General features: G+C 51.8%; 5 protein-coding genes across 5 annotated transcripts; 3 read left to right on the forward strand and 2 right to left on the reverse strand.

Annotated features, from left to right (window-relative positions):
• Positions 1-331: 331 nt before the first annotated feature.
• TGAM01_v203098 (hypothetical protein) lies at positions 332-2380 on the reverse strand (the record flags this gene model as incomplete). The annotated part of the gene is made up of 1 exon (XM_018802453.1): positions 332-2380. The coding sequence occupies one exon, from the start codon at positions 2378-2380 to the stop codon at positions 332-334; it is 2049 nt and encodes a 682-aa protein (XP_018664371.1).
• Positions 2381-6110: 3730 nt separating this feature from the next.
• Positions 6111-9836, forward strand: TGAM01_v203099 (CAMK/CAMKL/PASK protein kinase; the record flags this gene model as incomplete). Its single annotated transcript, XM_024549136.1, has 3 exons — positions 6111-6247; positions 6334-8832; positions 9788-9836. The coding sequence occupies 3 exons, from the start codon at positions 6111-6113 to the stop codon at positions 9834-9836; spliced, it is 2685 nt and encodes an 894-aa protein (XP_024406114.1).
• A 694-nt stretch (positions 9837-10530) lies between these two features.
• TGAM01_v203100 (hypothetical protein) lies at positions 10531-13937 on the reverse strand (the record flags this gene model as incomplete). The annotated part of the gene is made up of 5 exons (XM_018802455.1): positions 10531-11798; positions 11858-11950; positions 12010-12591; positions 12649-13227; positions 13358-13937. The coding sequence occupies 5 exons, from the start codon at positions 13935-13937 to the stop codon at positions 10531-10533; spliced, it is 3102 nt and encodes a 1033-aa protein (XP_018664373.1).
• Positions 13938-14663: 726 nt separating this feature from the next.
• Positions 14664-15679, forward strand: TGAM01_v203101 (rRNA-processing protein efg-1; the record flags this gene model as incomplete). Its single annotated transcript, XM_018802456.1, has 2 exons — positions 14664-14964; positions 15039-15679. 2 exons carry the CDS (start codon positions 14664-14666, stop codon positions 15677-15679), a joined length of 942 nt encoding a protein of 313 aa, XP_018664374.1.
• Positions 15680-16154: 475 nt separating this feature from the next.
• TGAM01_v203102 (hypothetical protein) lies at positions 16155-17598 on the forward strand (the record flags this gene model as incomplete). Its single annotated transcript, XM_024549137.1, has 3 exons — positions 16155-16620; positions 16769-16962; positions 17044-17598. The coding sequence occupies 3 exons, from the start codon at positions 16155-16157 to the stop codon at positions 17596-17598; spliced, it is 1215 nt and encodes a 404-aa protein (XP_024406115.1).
• Positions 17599-18730: the final 1132 nt, after the last annotated feature.

Below are 18730 nucleotides of genomic sequence, written 5' to 3' on the forward strand. Positions count from 1 at the left end.
CAGTCAAGTGAGGTGTTAGAGAAAAAAGAAGAGTAAAGGATAAGAGACGAAGGCCAGATCAACTCCCTCCCTGTTCTACTACCGTGCCATATGGCTTTCAGAAAACGCCTTTGCCATATGCAGTCAACCAAAATTGTGTAATCCAGTTCGAAAAAAAAAAAAAGCCAAAAAAAAATGAGAGCCCTAATCCACCTTTTTCTTTCTCTTCGCTCACATAACTGAGCGGAATGTGGTGATTGTGTGCATCCGTGCCATGGGGGGAAACAATGAGAAACCCTAACATGTCCCCCCTTCTTGTGGCCTACACCGCTGAGGGCGGGTGTGTCGCAGTTCACATTACAGAGCAGGAACCCAATGTCCTTGCTCTGCGCCGACCGACCACGCCGCCGTCCTCTTCATCCGCGTGGAGGGCTTGCGCATGTCTCGCCCGACGTCGGCGCCTTCGGTATCCCGCCCCCCCTGCGCCGGCCTCTTCATTCGCCTGCATGTAGTCTGCCCACTTCCTTTCCAGCCGTCCGGCAGAGACGAGATCGCCCCGGAGGACTCTCTTCTGGTGCTCGTCAACGGTCATCTGGAAGCCGTAGAAGCATTTCAGGCCGATGCTCTCGGTTGGATACGTGATCCCCATCGGCTGCCCTACCACGTGCCTGATTTGGGCGTTTCTGAACAGGACTTCTCGGATACCGGTCCAAGTTACATTTTGGCAGTCGTATACTGCCAGTCGCAGTGTTACCTTGGGCCGAGTGTTGGCTTCGAAGGATGGTTTGGAACGCTTGATGACCATTGAAGCGGCTTCTGCAAGCACCAAGTCGCTTATTCTCGTATTATCAAGCTCGGCACTCTTCAGCCGCACACACTTTTGCATAACGGGAAGCATCCCAAGATCACCAACATTTTCACAGTAGCTCAGAGCGAGGTGCTCCAAGATGCTGATGCACGGCGCCTTGGCAAGATGCTCAGAGAGAAGAGTGTTGGTAATCTCCTCGAGATCTTCCAACTCGAGATGTGTGAGCCTCGGTGTTGATGCCAGGATAGGCTCGAGTGCTGCGTCGGTCAAAGACTTGCACCCTGAGAGCTGCAACCCTTCCAGTTCCGGGACCAAATGGCCAATCGCTTTCACGCCTGTGCTGGTAAGTCTTATACAGCGGCTCAGGTCGAGATGGCGAAGCCGCCGGGGTGGAACTTCAGGGATGCCCGTCAGAATGTCGATTTCAGGATCTACCCCGTGCATCATAATCTTCAACGCTTCATCATTTAGCTCGGAGCATCCGCTGAGAACCAGCCTCTCCAGATTATTAGTGTGGAAAATAGACTCGGCAGTTGCAACATTGTCAAATCCCTTGACTTCGCCGGCGCGGAGATCTTTTAGCCTTGCGCACGCCTCGATGATTATTTTAATCCCGCGAGCGTCAACTTTTTGACACCAAGAGACGTTAAAGCTCTCTAGTTGAGGACATGATTCGGCAATTATACTGCATGATGTGTTTGTCACTGCCGAAAGCCCCGTCAAATTCAAATTGACTAGCTTCTCGTTACTCCTTAGGAGACTATGGAGCGTGTTCTTCTGAAAGTTCCGGCAGCCTTCGAGTGTCGCGTTCATGAGATTCTTGCAGGACTTGACTATTATTTCAGTCCGTTTGTAATGCTCAACCTGAACGCATCCTCTTAGGTTCAGGTCCTTGATAAAAGGACCAGCAGCAGCGATGATGCGCGCCAAGGATGCTGCAGGAATATCTTGATAAAACTCGGATGCGTCGATTGACGTCCATAGTTGGCCGTCAAAGCAAAAGCCGTAGAAAGATTTGCTTACTCTGGATAATCGAACCAGCTCCTTGGGCCGGAAGAAGGAAAAGATGTGGATTCGGACTTCATGAGGCATGTTATCCCAAAAGTAGAAATCCTTCTTTTCTACGGGTTTAGTTCGCCCCTTGAGTTCAGACGGCAAGGATGATGTGGCGGACGAGGTGTGGGAAGAGCCATGCTGGATTTTTCGGATGGCCAAACACTCCTCCGTGTCATCAAGTTCCGTTACTTCGAGCGTCGCCTCTCTTTTGCCAGTTGGAGAATCTAGGCCTGCGACGCTCTTCAAATTCAGATGTGATAGTTGCGGAGTGGCGGATCTAGCGCTGGACGATGTCTGTGAGGGTCCAGCGGTGGACAGACTGACGCAGGATATAGAGCCACGACGGATACTATAGGGGTTGCTGACAGCTCTGGGCCGTCCAAGGCCAGGAAGGGACGGTGATGAGGAAATGCGCTGTAGGCCACGCAGAAGCCGCTGGCGATTTCTGCCTTTGAAAGGCACGTCAGGCGGGGTCGGGACAATGCCCGTATCAGGGGACGCCGGAGCTTCTACCGTGAGATCGAGTAGTTCGGCCATCGTTGCGAGTCGGGTTCGGTTCGGATGCTTCCGTAGGGGGTGGTTCGTGGGCGCTACCGGTTTTCTCTCTTTCCAGATACCCACAGATCAGATCAGTCGTCTTGGGTCAGGAGACTCCAGTGTTTGCAAGAGAAAAGAGTCAAATCTTTCGCAAGTCTATTCGAATGGAATTTAAGCTTCGATGATGGAAAAGAGAATGGCGACGTTGCGGGGCCTGGGTCCGCCGAGGAGAGAGTTTAAAGGCCGTTGAGATGCCTATCAACGCATCACAATCAGGCTCTCGCAGCGTATAAACAGCTCTTTCGTCTCTTCGTAGAGGGCCGCGTTTTCAGACGAGTCGATTCGGTAGTTGTAGGCTAGGCTCGCGGCCCAAATAAAAGCTTGTTCGATGCTGTCGACAAGGGCACGAGGCGATGTCGACAAGAGGTCAGCCGGCTACTAAAAGTGGCCGCGGGGTGGTCAGCGTGACCGCACCACGCTTTGGCAGTCAAGATAACGGACAGCGGCTGAGGACAATTTGGACGGCTGCAGGGCCCATGACACCCAGGCACGGCGGGCTGATGATCACAGGAGCCACGATGCGAGGTCGAGAAGAATTCCGGCGGCGGCGAGGAGAAGGAAAAGCTTAAATCTGGTCGGTGGCGTGTTGGAGGACGCTTCCACAAACAAGAGGCCCAGCCCGGGCTGGTTCGTTTTCGGTCGAGGGTCCCCCCACCTCGGTCGCCAGCCACTGGCCAAGCAGGGCCCGTCACCAGCCAGCCAATCCAGCGCCATGGCTCTGCACCGCTCGACTCGTGCGAACGCCGTTTGCTGCCGTGCGCATTCTACATTACTCGCGGTGCGGGCTGCCTGAAGCAGAGTGCCTTGCAGCGCGTGCTTGCTGACGCCTGGGCCTGGGTAGCCAAACCGGGCGATCGAACAGGCCTGTTTAGCGCTTCTACAGGCCGACAAACTGGGGTATATCGATAAGATACGGAGCATCCGCGCCAGCGCTAGCACTAAGCGGTGCCTAGCGCTGCAGGAGGACCCTGCGGCAGCGCGCAACCCCGCCAAAAACCGTCTAGTCAGGTTATTGCCAGAGTACCGCTCCCGCGCGGCGAGAATCTGAGGATACTTGGGCTCTACCATGCCGTGATACTGGGTTGGCGCTGCCGGCATGCACCGCTTGCTGTGCCATCTAGATGCCTCAAGCTGCTAGTCCTGCCATGTGACGATCGTTGTTGCATTCGGAGATCCCTTGTGCAATTCATATATCGCTCATCTTTTGTCATGGCATTTTGGGAGTGAGGGGTCCTCATACGGAATGACTTGTTAGGGCGAATGCAGAGTGTTGAGTGGCAAAATAAGGGGCGCTGGGGCCAGATAGTTTTTCGGGCCGTAGAAAAAACCACTCTAGCATGGAAGGGATACGCCTGCAGTTGATTCATGCTTGGGAAGTATTATATAAGACAGATAAGCCGTGAGCATCGCTCTGTATACGCGAGGTACGAGAGATTTCCCTGTACACGCCGTATTTGAGGCAGCGATTAACGCCAACCCAAAAGCATAGGTACCTATGGCTCTTAAATATCGCATGCCCCCGCCAACGCCAAGTACAGGTAGGTAACCACCAAGCAGCATGGCTAATGGGGAGACATTCGGGCACCATCTATGGCGCGACTTGCGAGGCAAAATATTGGGCATGAACAATATCGACTGCGTTCGGGATAAATCCATGTCATGCCGTGGTGTTGGGCTCGTTGGGCTCATTCCGGGGCAGCACTATTCTCCATGTTACCTACCTACCTCTGGAGTAGGGCAGACAAGCGCCAGTCTATAAGTTAGATCGTAGAATTAAGAAACTAGAATGACGGGAGATCACAGGGTAAGAAGCAGTTTGAGAGCAATTCCCTTTCCTTTTTGGCCCTAACACGCTGCTCCATACACGTATCTCAGATGTTCCAGATAGCTCAAGATCGGCAAGCCATTTAGCCATGCGTGTAGTATGTCCATATGTCGGCTGACCAAGAGCCATGTCTCGGGCCACTGCAATGAATGGGCATCTTAAAAATAATGGACAACCGTTGGAAATTGCCCGCCTACAGTGTCTCTGCTTAGCAGCTGATCACTGAAACACATCTCATCATTCGAACCAGGGCCTTCTTTCTTGATTTTACCAATGTCAGTTCATACCAGCTGAAAGTATAATGAACGTGGAACGTTCACGCTTTTTTAACGGCTCACTCTACGCAAAAGGCAGCGGCGGCATCTCGCTAGAACGGGAATAGCGGTCGAATCTAGCACATCATTCTTCAGCGTCTGGGAACGCACATATGCTCTTACTCTAGCTGTAGATACGGATTTGCCCGCAGATGGAGACGTGTGGCTGTTTTACCACTTCATAGTAGTAGCAGATTAGCTGGGGACTAGCAGCTATAGCAGCATTCACATGTCGACTCAATTGGCGCCTCCATTGCGACTCTAAAAGACCGCGAGATTCGGATGTGGCTTCGGTGCTCTTCCGCTCGAGCTGGCCCCAGCCAGCCCCAGCAATTATTACGTTTTGCCGGTAGGGCAAGGGTCTCGATCCAATTGCTTTCTGCGTCTGACGTATGCCTACAAGTGCGGTGCTCTCCTTGCAGAATAAACCGCTTACTGTCGATGCGGAGCTCGACACAAGGTTAGCGCTACGTTCTGCTAAGAGCTCGATGGTGTATGAGAGAACCGGCACCGCAATTTGTAATGTCTCGTATTATCAAACAAGTACAGGGTCGATAATCAAGAGGCAGGAATTAGCCTGCGTGCTGGATCGCAGAAATGCCCGTGTTATAAAGCAGCTGAGAGGAAGAGAATTCTTCGTAGGGCCCTTAGTTCGTACCTAACCTTATTTGTTGTAGCCATCAATGACAGTGGTAATTGCCGTCACGCTGCCGATGCGCTACCTGTAAAAGAAAAAAAAAAGGAGCCCGGAGAGCTTGACGTGCAGACTCATATAGCCAGCACGGAAAATCCGCTCCCAGTAAAAGCAACAGTGCCTGAGATACCGGCACGAGAGGTCGCACTTTCGGGTCTGCATGCATGCGATTGGCATATTCATGCTTTCTTTGCAGATATTTTGATTTGTGGGCAGCAGTGGCTCCTCCAGCGCCTTCACCCCTCTCGCGCCTCTGGAACCCCTCGCCCCAAACAAGGCGCCCAACCACAGATCTGCCAACTCTCCAAGCCGACCTCATTCTCTCCCTGGATCCCAGACCCGAGCAAGTCCTCTGCTCCAGCCCAGAACGCCCGGACTTTGTCCTCTGAGCTGCCTCCGACTGCCCGCCACAGCCGCCCGTGAATATCCTGCGCTTCCCACGCCATCCGCGCTCCCGCACCGAAGACAGCGATTCTCCGCAAGGGTCCCCCCAGCTCTATAGAATAGCCTGTTGCTTGTTGCTCCGTCAATCAGCCTGCAGACGACCTCAACGTCGGCAAGCCAGGCTGAGCCGGTCAATCCTTTGTGAGAGCAAGGCTCAACTCGCGTCGCCTCGCCGCTCCCCCCATCCTTGGGCCCTGCTTGCGTTGTACACCACTCCACTAGAGAGGCGCGCGAACAGAGGTCTACAAGTATGCTTCAGACACATGGCGGCCCCCAAGACAACCGTATGTTTGGAGTGTGATGCCAATCTGCAGACGCCATGACTGATGCCCGTCCGATTTTCCAGGCACCGATAGTAGCTCGCGAGACGATGATAGAGGACATGACAGAGCCATGCCCACTCTGTCGTTGCCCAAGAACCGCAGCACGGGAAACCTGCATCTGTCGGCTGACCCGCCAGACCGCAGTCGATACCGAATGTCCTTTGAGGCTTCGCCGGCCGGCATCATGGACCACGACCCAATCACCAGGTTCGTCCCTCACCGGCAGCGTGTTTTGCCCCAAGACTTGTGCCACAGTAGCTCGCTTTTGTTTGCTGACCGCGCGCTCTGATCAGACCATCTCCTATCAGCGACCACGAGCACGGCCTGGGGCTCTCTGGCCTGCGCCGCATACGACAGCAGCACCCTCCGTCTCGAGCGCCGACCCTGCCCAGCTCAAATGCCTCTTCACGCAGCCCTTCAGTCGTTACGCTTACCCGGTCTACCTCCATGACCGCCATGTTGAGCAGCTACGGTACTACGGCGTTTGCGGGACCGCCCACGTCTCCCAGCTTTTCCGAAGACTTGTCGCGGTTTCCCTCCGAGTCTTTGCACTCCTTCTCCTTCGCCCATCAGTCGGAAGACTTTTTACACAACCGCCAGAATGTCCTGAAACGGTCCCTGGAGTTTATGAAAGACCGCATGGGTCTGTCCATGACCTCGACGCAAGCCGGCCTCGCTAGCGCCCAGGCCAGAGTTTCGGGCGACGTTGATGCGCAGCATATGCTGGAACTGCTCGCGCGAGCCCAAGTCATAGGCGCTGGAAACCTGCCAAATCCCAATCCTTCAGCCATCGCTGCTCCGCCACTGACTGGCCCGGCCGACCTACCTGCTGAGAATGTGTTTGAGAAGCAATTTAGCCCGAGAGCGTCTATATCGGAATCGGTAGCATCTGATCTCGGACCTGCAAGTTTACAAAGAGTGCCTACTCGCGACGACGAGTTGGTATCCGCCGACAAGAGTGCAGCTATTGAAGCAAGACTGAAATTAGAACATTCAAATAGAACTCACCCTGATGACAGCGGACTCACTTTGAAGACGTCATCGTCTACGACAAGGCCTACAAGCTTAAAACGAACAATGACCGATACTCTAGGCATGGCTTTACAAGATAAGCTGATGGATACAATGTCTCAACCTTTTCTTCCTGGCGAGCCGCTTTACGAAGAGCCTCTTTCTTCCCCGGTATCGACCCAGCCGGCCATGCCACTCAAAATGAGCTTCCCTGCCGCCGTCGGCCCGGCAGTGCACGGCCATACAAACAGATGGGTGCCGGCCGCGCAAGCCATTTTCACAACAGAGGCTAAGCCACCATGGACCATCTTGGCGGCCAATGATCTGGCTTGTCTGGTATTTGGAGTCACAAAAGCAGAAGTACGAAAGATGGGCATTCTGGAGGTGGTACAAGAAGAGAGAAGGGCGTGGCTCGAGAAGAGGCTTTTGCAGTTAAACGACGCAGAAATGGATGAGGACAGCGAGAGCGGCCACAAAGCCACCCCGGCTGCTTCAGCTGCGTCTGCGTTGCTGGGTGGCAGATCGGGAATCACTGCCCAGCTCCTTAGCAAGCCCAGCTCGAGGTCACAACCGCCGCAATCCCAGAGACGCGCCCAGACAGTTCACAGCGGAGACCCAAACCCTCCTGCTACGCGTACCAGCGGTCACCATCGCAACAACCTCTCACGTGGTGTCTTACTGTGCGGTGACGTGGTTCCGATTCAGAAACGCAATGGCGCCACTGGATCGGCGAGTCTATGGGTCAAGGAAAAACGCGTGGGGCTGATCTGGGTACTTGAGGAAATTCACGAGGACGTGGCTAATATTGTGTTGGATGAAGAGGGTATCGTGCAATCCGTTACGGGAGCAACCGAGCCAATTTGGGGCTCCAAGTCAATAAAACCGGGCTTTGATGTCGCGAAGCTTATTCCGCGTATCCCACGACAAGGCATTGACCCGAACGAGGGCGAAATTGACTTTGCTCAGACCTCTCGAAGACGCTACTTTACGTGCCCAAATTCACACAAGTCGAATGTCCCATGCGCCATTGAGCAAATTCGCGGCAAGCTAGAGTTGCGCGTCTCAACTTTCCCTCACATGGCCGGTATAGTTGTGGTGGAACCAGAAACACTAAAGATTCGAAGCTCAAACTCTGTCTTCTCTGGCGCACTGTTTGGTTACGAAAAGCCCGACGGAATGCCTATATATTTCCTCATCCCCGACTTCGACAAGATTCTTGCCACATTAACTGAGGAAGACGGTCTACAACTCATGGACGGCATGGTAGTACCTGAGCACAGATTCCGCAGAGCAGCAGCCTTTTTCGCACTGAAAGAACAACGCCCCAACGCCGCCGCAGCATTTCTTCAACCCGACGGTATACCAGCAAGACACCGAGACGGCTCAGAACTGAAAATTGATGTGCAGATGCGCGTTGTTGAAAGCGAAAAACATACCGACACCATCGAAGAAAGCATCGAAGAAGGCGAATCAGAGACGGCAGAAACAAGCGATCGAGTGGGCTCTGTGTCACAAACAGAGATGGTCTTCGCCCTTTGGATTACATACTCACGACATATCCACACTTCGCCTATGAATTTGAATTTGGAATCCGCCGACCATCCAGTCGTTTTGACCCCTCCTCATCAGCCCTCACCAGGCCAGACTCCTGCACATACTCCGATGGAGATATTTTCCGACTCTGACTCACCCAAAACCGAGGCTGCCCAACAGCCAATATTATCGATGGCCTCTGCAATCCCAAAACAGCTCAAGGAAGCCGCCCTTGATGCGGCTGCGAAGTTGACTGGTGGACTCGCCAAGCCAGAGCCACCCAAGGCAGCCGAAAAGCCAGAACCTGCCAAGGCAGATGAGCCTGACCGCAAAACCACCATAGACGATTACACCATCCTTGAAGATATGGGCCAGGGAGCCTACGGCCAAGTGAAACTTGCTCGGCACAAGACGACAGGCAATAAAGTTGTCTTGAAATATGTGACTAAGCGTCGTATTCTCGTCGATACCTGGACTCGAGACAGGAAGCTCGGAACAGTCCCTTTGGAAATCCACGTCTTGAACTACCTGCGAAATCCTGAATTTCGACACCCTAACATTGTGGAAATGGAGGGGTTCTTTGAGGATGATATCAACTACTACATTGAGATGGCTCCGCATGGTCTTCCTGGCATGGACCTATTCGATTACATTGAGCTCCGCGCCAACATGGACGAGGCTGAATGCCGAAGCATTTTCGTCCAAGTTGCAAATGCCGTCCACTTCTTGCACACCAAAGCCTTGGTTGTCCATCGAGACATCAAGGACGAAAACGTCATTCTCGATGGCGAGGGAAACATTAAACTCATTGATTTCGGCAGTGCGGCATATATCAAGAGCGGGCCCTTTGATGTGTTTGTGGGCACAATTGGTAAGTCTTTTTCCATCCGCATTGATAATCCCAATGAGATGCTAATCAAGTTTCTAGACTATGCTGCTCCCGAAGTCTTAGCCGGAAAACCTTATGGCGGAAAAGAGCAAGATGTTTGGGCTCTAGGCATTCTATTATACACCATTGTCTACAAAGAAAACCCCTTCTACAGCATTGATGAGATTATGGATCGAGACCTTCGCATCCCGTTTATACTTAGCGAGGACAGCATCGACTTGATCCGCTGTATGTTGAACCGAGATGTCAGCCAGCGATACACAATAGAACAGGTGCTGGAACACCCGTGGTGCAAGGCACACCAACCGAAATAGAAATGGCAATGGACGAGGAAGAGGAGCAGAGAGACTTGTGTCTGGGTAGGGAAGACGGAATGAGAAAGGTGAATGCATATAGACCGTGGAAGGTCACGATAAGCACGGCGGCAATTTTTTTTTTGGCCATGATACCCATGAAAGTGAAATTACACATATATACTACATACGAGAACTGAGAGACGGGACAGGAAGGAAGAGTTGGCCATTGGGGCCGAAAGAGAATTCGAAGACGAATAAATACATAACATGTTTCCACATTGGAATGGTTATATACGACAAAAAGACTACAAACACTTCTGATCACAATCGACACATACTGGAAGTTGGCGAGAGAGACTCACGTCTCTGGCTGGAATATGGAGGGGCCACGGCTACACGATGGGGGAGTTGGAATTCTTAAAGCGATCTATGAAGCGTGGAGAGGACTGGGGGTTACTCCCCCGTTATTCTCTTCCCCTGTTCTTCTTCTTCTGTCATACTCTTGTCCTATCTTTTCCATCTTCATTTTTTGTTAAGAAAAAGTGGCCAGTTTCAAGTTCTATGGCATTACAAACTAGCGCGAATTCTTTTTTAGCATTGAGACTCATAAACCAAATAAACAAACAAATAAACAAATACTGAACTATACAACCTTGAAAGCACAACACAAAACGCCATCCCATTACGAATATCCCCCTATCTTGATCCCCTCATACTTTACTAAGGGGTTCTCCTCTTTACAAAGTTTACTTGATTAGCCTTTAATGATAGTTCAGCTCTGGGTTTGCCCGAAAATTGCACCGGCAGCGACACTCCGGTACAGGACACTCGACGTGCCTCGCAAACCACTCCCTCGCGTGATCCAAATGCAGTACGTGCTCGCACCGGAGACAAAACGTAGGGAACCGGCTCGCCATGCGAGTCTCCTCCTTTTCTTCGGGCCGATCCGAGCGCGGCACGCCAACGACTTCGTAGCAGAGAATACACCGAGGGAGGTGTCTTCCGCAGTTGGGACAGCTCACGCCGGAGTTGATGCTCGTTGCGAGCATGGGGTTGCGCGTCTCCATGGTAGATGAGGGCACCATGGGAGCCGCACCATGGTGGTTGGCGAGAGACGTGCTGGCATCGCAGTAGACGCAGCGGAGAGCGACCTGGCGAGACGGGGGCTTCAGCGCGGGGATTCCATCGCGCTTAGAGCGCTTCGTGGACTCGACCTCGAACTTTGTTCGCTGGAAGAAGAAGCGGTGGCGTTGGAGATAGGCGCGGTAAGCGTTGCGCCATGCTCGGCAGCGAATATCATCAATGTATCGCGGAGCGCAGATGGACATGACCAGCGTGGCAGTCTGGAAGTCGTTGAACTTTTCGACGTAGCGTGCAAAGATGTCAACCATGGTATCTGTGATGCCAGTAAGGCAGATGGCCTCGATATCTCCCTCTTTCACAGCGCGGGAGACTTGTTCGCGGAGCCATGTGGTGAGTTGGTCGTCTGTGAAGTTGCGGAACGCAACGTAGGCTCTGTCTGCGAGAGGTAGGGACGCCTGATTAGCGATAATGGTCCAATCCCCCGTAGCTATCAGGGATGATATCGCCCGGAGGTACGGGTCTGTCTTTGATGCAACTGCTTCATCGATATCTAGCTTCTCTTTGGGAACTTGATTGCCTTCTCGGCTTATGAGCTGCAAAGCTAATGAAACGAAGAGCAGCTCTGGATGCAACGGGCTGGCATCTTTCAATATGTCAACGGCTAGCTGTGTGTCGCCTCTAAATAGAGCCCGGGATGCTGCCATTGTATGATTGCCAGCTGGGTACTCCGGGTCTGCCTCTCGATCTAAGCCGCCAGGCTCATGATTCTGGGAATCTCCCCAGCTGCATATTTCAAGGCATAGCTGGCGGTGGTGAGGCTTCTTTGTCACAACACCATCGAACCTAGGTAGCTGGTTCTTCTTACAGTACGAGCCAATGTAACGTTCCCACTGATTCGCATCGGGAACAGGGGCGCCAGCAGACAGGCGAGTGCTTGGAGTTCGGCCTATTGAGATAAAAAGCATTAGATTCGTCGCTTGTTCAAAGCCAAATAGACGTGCTCACCCAAGTTGTTAGTCCATATTGCATGCACGCCCAAGTAGCTTAGATCCATGTGAGAGAACACCATGCCGCCATCATCCGCAGCTCGCTCCGCGTCTGGAACCTAGTTAGCAATCATAGAGAGAGAAATCATGCGATTGTTTCGCAAGGCTCACCACCAATCCAATCCCAAACAAACCGTTTCCAGGGGTCATCAGATGTCACATTTCTGTTGGTGACGGCGTCGAACAAGTATTTCTCTTTAGCACGCAATAATTTGACATGGTCGACTACACATTGTGCCTCTCTTGGAAGCCCCGATGAGGACGCGAGAGTACCAAGAAGTGCCTCGTGAATTTCACTACAAGAACCAATTCCATTGGAACTGATATTGGCGGAGCCGGGTTTGCTATTCATTAGCCGCTTCACGTCTTTGGCATGCGGTCTGCCTTCGTCAGGCGAGCCAGGAATGGCGGTTTCCTCGCGCACATAGTTGCGTAAAATGCGAAGCTTCTCTGCAATCGTCTCAGCTTTATGGAAAGACTCCGGCAAAGGCGAAGTGATCTCATCAATGACTTCAACGGTAACCGATATCGGCGTTTTCGGATCGAGAGCTTTGTCAATGCTTGCCTCGATACTCACTTTATCCGACCCAAAGACCGAAACATCAGATAAGCTGTCTTCAATGATAATTGGAGCAAGCATTTTTGGAGCCTGCGCAGTCTCGAAATGCATTAGATCTTGATATGGAGTGTTTTCTGGTCAAGTGTTAGTGCATCAGCAGTCCAAGCTTACAGAACCCAGTGAATAATTACCTTCGAGGCCACGATGAGGAGATTGCCAAGGCACAAGTTTGAAGATGTGATCTGCTGTATTAGACGGCTGTTCTAGGATATCAAATCCGCCGTTTGCGCGTAGCACCAAAAGTCTAGGTCGCAGAGCAGTTGAGCCCAACGTCACCCAGTCGAATGAGACAATCCGATCATTCTTTCTAGAGTTGTCGCGGTAAGAGACATCCATCTCGTGCGATTTCTGTACCTTGAGAAGTTCAGGGCCCTCATGTGATACAGTATCTGACGATGGAAGTTCCTTGTTCGTTTCAAGGATCTTGAGCTGTCCGTTACGGGATAACACGGCCAATAAGCCACGACGGTCTCGGCAGTAACGCAGAGAGCGGATGAGTGAGTGCTTCTCTTCAGCCGCTGAGTCCGAGTCTGTATCAACAACTGTATCAAGGCGCAACGCTCCGCCCCAAGGTAATTCATCCTCCTCAACAGCCTGCGCATATACATGAGAAGCGACAGGCCGAGAGGTTGCCCTTCGATCCCATATCATGACTCCGGGATGATCAAGAGCTGATGATGCAAAATAATTTTGATCGGCATAATCAATTGCTAAATTGTTATTGCATTTTGTGTGAAAAGTGAGAGTGGCATTTGGATCTTGATGGTTAAAGTAAGAATTTGGCTCATACGATAGTGTATAGGTTGATCTCTAGGTGAGAGAAATAGTAGCTGCACTTACCACGAAGGTCATGTATCCTGACACCTTGACCCTTAATACCAACTACCAGCACATTGGGGCTATCCTCAAAGAACTTGATGCTGGAAACAGATACGCTAGGCTCAGCTCTCTTGGGGTCTGAAAGGCTGCCCCAATTACTAGGAAATCCCTTGCTGCCAGGAGATACCACAGATGATAGGCGATTGACATCCCACACTTGTAAACTCTGGTCCATCCGAACGCGATCCAAGCCTACTGCCAGCAGCCCAGTCGTGTTGAATGAGACAGCTTGGCAAGTACGTGACATTTTAAGACCGAGCTCGATGTAGGCATTGGAGCTGTCGTCGATTCTCAAGAGATTTATTATACCAGCTTGCGTACCAACAGCTAGCAGACTGGGATTCTCCGGAGACCAGTCATACGTCGTGAGGGGAGGGAAATCATCGTGCCTGCTGACCTTGGCATAATCAAACCTTCCCGCGCGCGCGTGGCCAGTGGGTTCGTAGAGCTGGACAACCCGATGCTGCAGATTAATGTGCACGAAGCTGTCTACAGAGGCCTTGGGAGACCACTTGACAAGCCCCGGCTCAGGGCGATCCATCTTGGATAGGGCGTCGATAGGGATACTATGTCATCAAAAGTCGAAATGGCCGATGCTGCTGTCCTCATGAAGCGGCTGTGGAACATGAAAGACCAGAACCCTTTCGGGCAAGGGCAGAAATGCTGAATAGGCGATGGCTATCAACGTAGAAATAACTCAAGCCGCCAAAGAAGTCCTAATACGGTGATGTGTTGTGGCGCTGCGGATTGACCTAATCGCATATCAGAGACGAGGTTCCGCTGCTAGCCATAGCAAGAGACGAGCTCAAGCTTGCCTGAGAGTTGGATGCCACGACGCAGCAGTTTTGAGATGGCGTTTTCGAGAATTCAAATATTATCAAAATGTCATAGAAAAGATAAGGCGATAAAGAGAAGCGGCCGTGTTGATTTATGAGCTCCGGTAGATTCGTCTTCTAAGAAGCTGGCGACGAGACAGAGAGCAATAGGCGTCATCTGATTGGCCGCAGCTAGCGCTATGACGCTAAGCCAAATTAGACTTTCGCACCGATAAGATAAGCAAAAGTATTCCATGCGGATGCTTTCATTTGATTTTCCTCTACTTCTTGCGCAAACCAGGCGTAAAAAGCTGGTTGTGACCGCAAGCATCCAAACTCGAGACGAACAGCATCATCTTGGCATTCAGCGAGCCAATTAACTACGAAGTTACTCGATTTGAAGGAATTTTACACATAATCTGCCCCAGCAATACCGACAAAATCGATCCACGATGGGAACCAAGCGCGAGTACGACGAAGTCGAGTCGCAAGGCGCAGATGGCAGCCATGGAGCGTCTGAAAAGAGGCACAAGTCTTACATCGGACGAAAACGCCAGGCAAAGGAAGACTCCGGGGCTAAGAAGCGAATTCGAGCGATCGAAAGAAGTCTAAGGCGAAACCAAGACATGCCAGTCAATGTGCGAATTGATTTGGAGCGCGAACTGGCGTCGCAGAAGCAACTTGTTGCAGATCAGGAATACAAGAGGAAGCGAAGCACAATGATATCCAAATACCATATGGTGCGATTTTTCGGTGCGTCGTGTCCCTGACCTTGATCTCATACTGCCGACTTTATGGCCCTACCACATCTACTAACGTCTTGGTAGAACGAAAGAAGGCTTCAAGATTAGTGAAGCAATTGAAACGAAAGCTTGAGCAGGAATCGGACTCAGGCGAGGCGGATAAGATACGGCACGACCTTCATATAGCTGAAGTTGACGAAGCATATACTCTTTACTTTCCCCATCTCGAAACATATGTCGGCCTATATAGCTCTCACGCCAAGAAAACGGCCGAAGAGGAGACCGAGGAGGGGAAAGCTGCGGCTGCGAAGGCGGCTCTGGAGGCAGAGAGACCGCCAATGTGGTCAGTAATTGAGAAGGCCTTGGCCGACGGGATTCCTGCGTTAGAAAGCCTGCGGGACCGCCGGTCGCCAGATGATAACGGGGAGGTTGATGATACACAGCCGCCCATCAGGCCGCGGGCCACTCCCAAGGCGCCTTCGAACACCCCCGCATCACGAAACAACAATGCCTCCCGGGCCAAGAACGGCGCCTCTGGAAAGAACCAAGAACAGCCGCAGCGATCGGGTAAGGCCCCGGAGCCAGCATCCAGCCATGGCGACAAGGAACAACACCCGGAACTCAACCGCAGAGAGAGGAGAAAGCTAATGCGGGAGGCCCTCGCGGCGGCCACCAATGACGAGGAGGACGAGAATGGAGACGGCGGCTTTTTCGAGGGCCTCTAAGGCATGCAGCTGCAGGAGTCTCTCCATGCACACCTGGGCTACCAAGTACTTGTAGATAGATGAATACCCCCTCATATTGGGCCTGGGCAGTAGTGACCATTTCGCATACGAAATTGGCACGGCGCAGTATCGCGCTTCGATAGATACAAGCATTTAGCGTTGCTCTTGTTTTACATTGGCTCGCCTCGCCTCCCTGCGGAGGGAATCCTGCATTTTGACTTGTTTGTAGAGATGACAATGTATGCACCGCTGCCTATTGACATAGTATTTAGGCCGCCCAAGACGGCCCCCCACCAGCTCGCAGGCGCCCAAACGGCGCATCGGGCCAATCAAGTGGTGCTGCGCCCAGAATTTAAGCCCAGCCAACTAACAACACTTACGCAAGGCTTCATTGCTTGAGAGTAGCCTAGGCCGAGAGGTTCATTCATCCCGTCTTGCATAAACACGGCTGCTTCTGATTGCTGTGTTGCTGGGCATGTGCTGGCAGCCCTGCTCTCTTATATATATTGCTGTTCGTCCGTTTGCGTCTACATCAGGCCTCCACCCGTTTGGATACTGCGGCAACATCTACAGAGCTCCAAGTTCCAGCCACATACGCGCCCACTTACATAATTGCTTTTTACTTCCAGCTACATCTCATCGTCCTCTCTTGCTATCCCAATTTTCATCTTGCTCGCATCTCGCTTCATCTTCCTTCACCCAGCAGTCCGCAAACGATACGGACCCCGCCATGGACAACCACGATGGTGTCATGCCAGTACCGTGGGGTCGGCTCAAAGCCTGGATCGAGGCTCAAGAACAGGCAGAAAAGAGCGGCTTCAACCCCAATCCGCCAACAAAGCTGCAGATCGCGGCGCTCTCTCAGGTTGTCGACTTCTTGGACGGGCCGGAGCCGACTGCCGAGACTATCGGCAAGCTCGACTATGTGAGCGAGCTAATGCGTGAGTAATATCCACCTTTTCATTTCAGCTGAAGCCAGCAAAAAAAGAAGAAAGGGAAAAAAAATATCATGAACCAGGGGAGCAAACCAAAATAAATAAGGAACATGAAATTCATTAGCTAATCCATCTTTTTGTGAGAAAATTGCAGAGTTCGCCCAGATAAAACAGCTTGCTCCTCCAAGGTTTGAAGACTTGGCACCCATAGAAGTTCCCTTGAATGGCGTTCTCTCGCAACGATGGAGAACAGTCTGCTACCTCCCCTTTGTTAATAACAAGCAATTTCCTTGTTTGGGCCACGGACTCTACGAAGGCAAACAACCTCCGCTGTGGAAGTCGAAAAAGGTAGGCCATAGTTCCCCCTTGTATATGTCCTATATAATTGAGTAAAAAACAATAAAAATTAACGACAGTTGTTTTTCACAGCTATCCAAACAGTACGCGGCCAAATACGCATATCTGTATATTAAAGCTCATGCTCGAGCTTCTACTTCCAGCAATGGTGGTGTCCGTCTAGTAAGTAACAGCGATGGCTATAACAATGCCAGTGTCGCTTCCAGTTCGTCTGCAAAAGCTCAGGCGCCCTCTGGCGGCGCCGCCCCTATTACATCGCCGTCCTCAATGCTGCCATCGCCATCATCAAGCGCCGGCGACCTCACGACTGTCGAAGACACAGACTTCTACGACAGTAAAATACTTCCCTCTCTTCTGGACCAAGTCAAAAGAGAGACCGCATATTTGAAAATCGGCTATCCCAACTTTGAGATTTGGGCTGACGAGGAGAACCCGGGAATGTTTGCTGGGAGGCCAGTTTTTAAGAATATCGGCCGCATACCGCCGGACATGGGCCATATCAAAGGTATTCTCACAAGGGCCCTGGCGAAGGAGCTCATGGCTGAAGAGGTACTCAGTTATTGTAAAACTGAGCGGAAGCGAAGGGAGGGTGTTTTCAATACTTTCAATGATCCAATGGGAGAGTAGGGCTCTGTGTTTTCGGCGGTTTGGATAGAGATGCTGCGTTGCTCCTTTGGGTAGTTGGACTCGAGCATTAGTCTTGATATTATGCGATTGAATAGCATAGGAAATTGATAATAGAAATTGCTTCTTCATAATCGCAGTGCATTCTTCGTTATATCTTGTGATCTTGAAACGTATTATTTCTTTCGTCATCCACTATCGCCCTCTTCCCCTACCTCCCCTTCCCCTTCCACCCCCTCTAGGTCCCTTTCCAGGAGGAACTCTTCCCTTAATTCCTTCAGGAAGACCTGCAAGTCTCTCACCCTCCTCCCAAAGTACCCCAACGTCGATATTCCTCCCAGTAACCTTTTTGAAGTATGCAGTGCTCAACACTCCATCCTCTCCACCCTCCGTCAGCAAAACTCCATTATCACTCCTCCACCACTGAATGCCGTCCTGCAGACTCTTCTCCACGTCAATCTCAATCACAAGCTCCGCATCCTTTCTCATACCACTCATGACACCCTCCTCCGGCGTCCCCGTCGAGCAATGAATGTGATTCCGCCCCATGACTTTCAAACCTCCAGACTCTTCAATAGCCGGCCAAAAGGCAAAGTACGTCCCGTGGATGACTCTAGGCGGCACATTGGCTGCCTCGAGAGTGATGGCTTCGAGGAGGGCCGCTGATTCGATCTTCACAGAGTGTCCCTGGTTGGCGCGGATGACGTAGTGAGCAGGCGTGGATGCCTCTTCCGAGGGCTCGGCGACAACGGTCGTTTTCAGCTTCATTGTGAAGCGCTGTTTTTCGTTGGAGGCAACGACTTCTTGTATCTCAGCCAACGTGACTTTCAGAGACCGGATTGGACCCCAGTTCAGCTGTATATATATATCCACCAGTTAAAAAAGCGTCCCTCTCTCTCAAATGGATATATCATCATAAACAAAAACTCACCACCTCGTCAAGAGCCGCATATCCCTCCGCATCAAGCTTGATGCCAGCATTCTCAGCCTGGTGCCTCAACAGCCTCGAAAGCGCCTTTGACACAAGCACTTCTCTATTCTGGCCACCACCTCCTCTGCCTCCACGGCCACCGCCGCCGCCGCTTCGTGACTTCTTGCCGCCAGAGTATTTCTCTTCCAGTGCGAGAGGAGCAGT

The sequence above is a fragment of the Trichoderma gamsii genome, assembly GCF_001481775.2.
Source record: "Trichoderma gamsii strain T6085 chromosome Unknown Scaffold_8.2, whole genome shotgun sequence".
Lineage (NCBI taxonomy): Eukaryota > Fungi > Ascomycota > Sordariomycetes > Hypocreales > Hypocreaceae > Trichoderma > Trichoderma gamsii.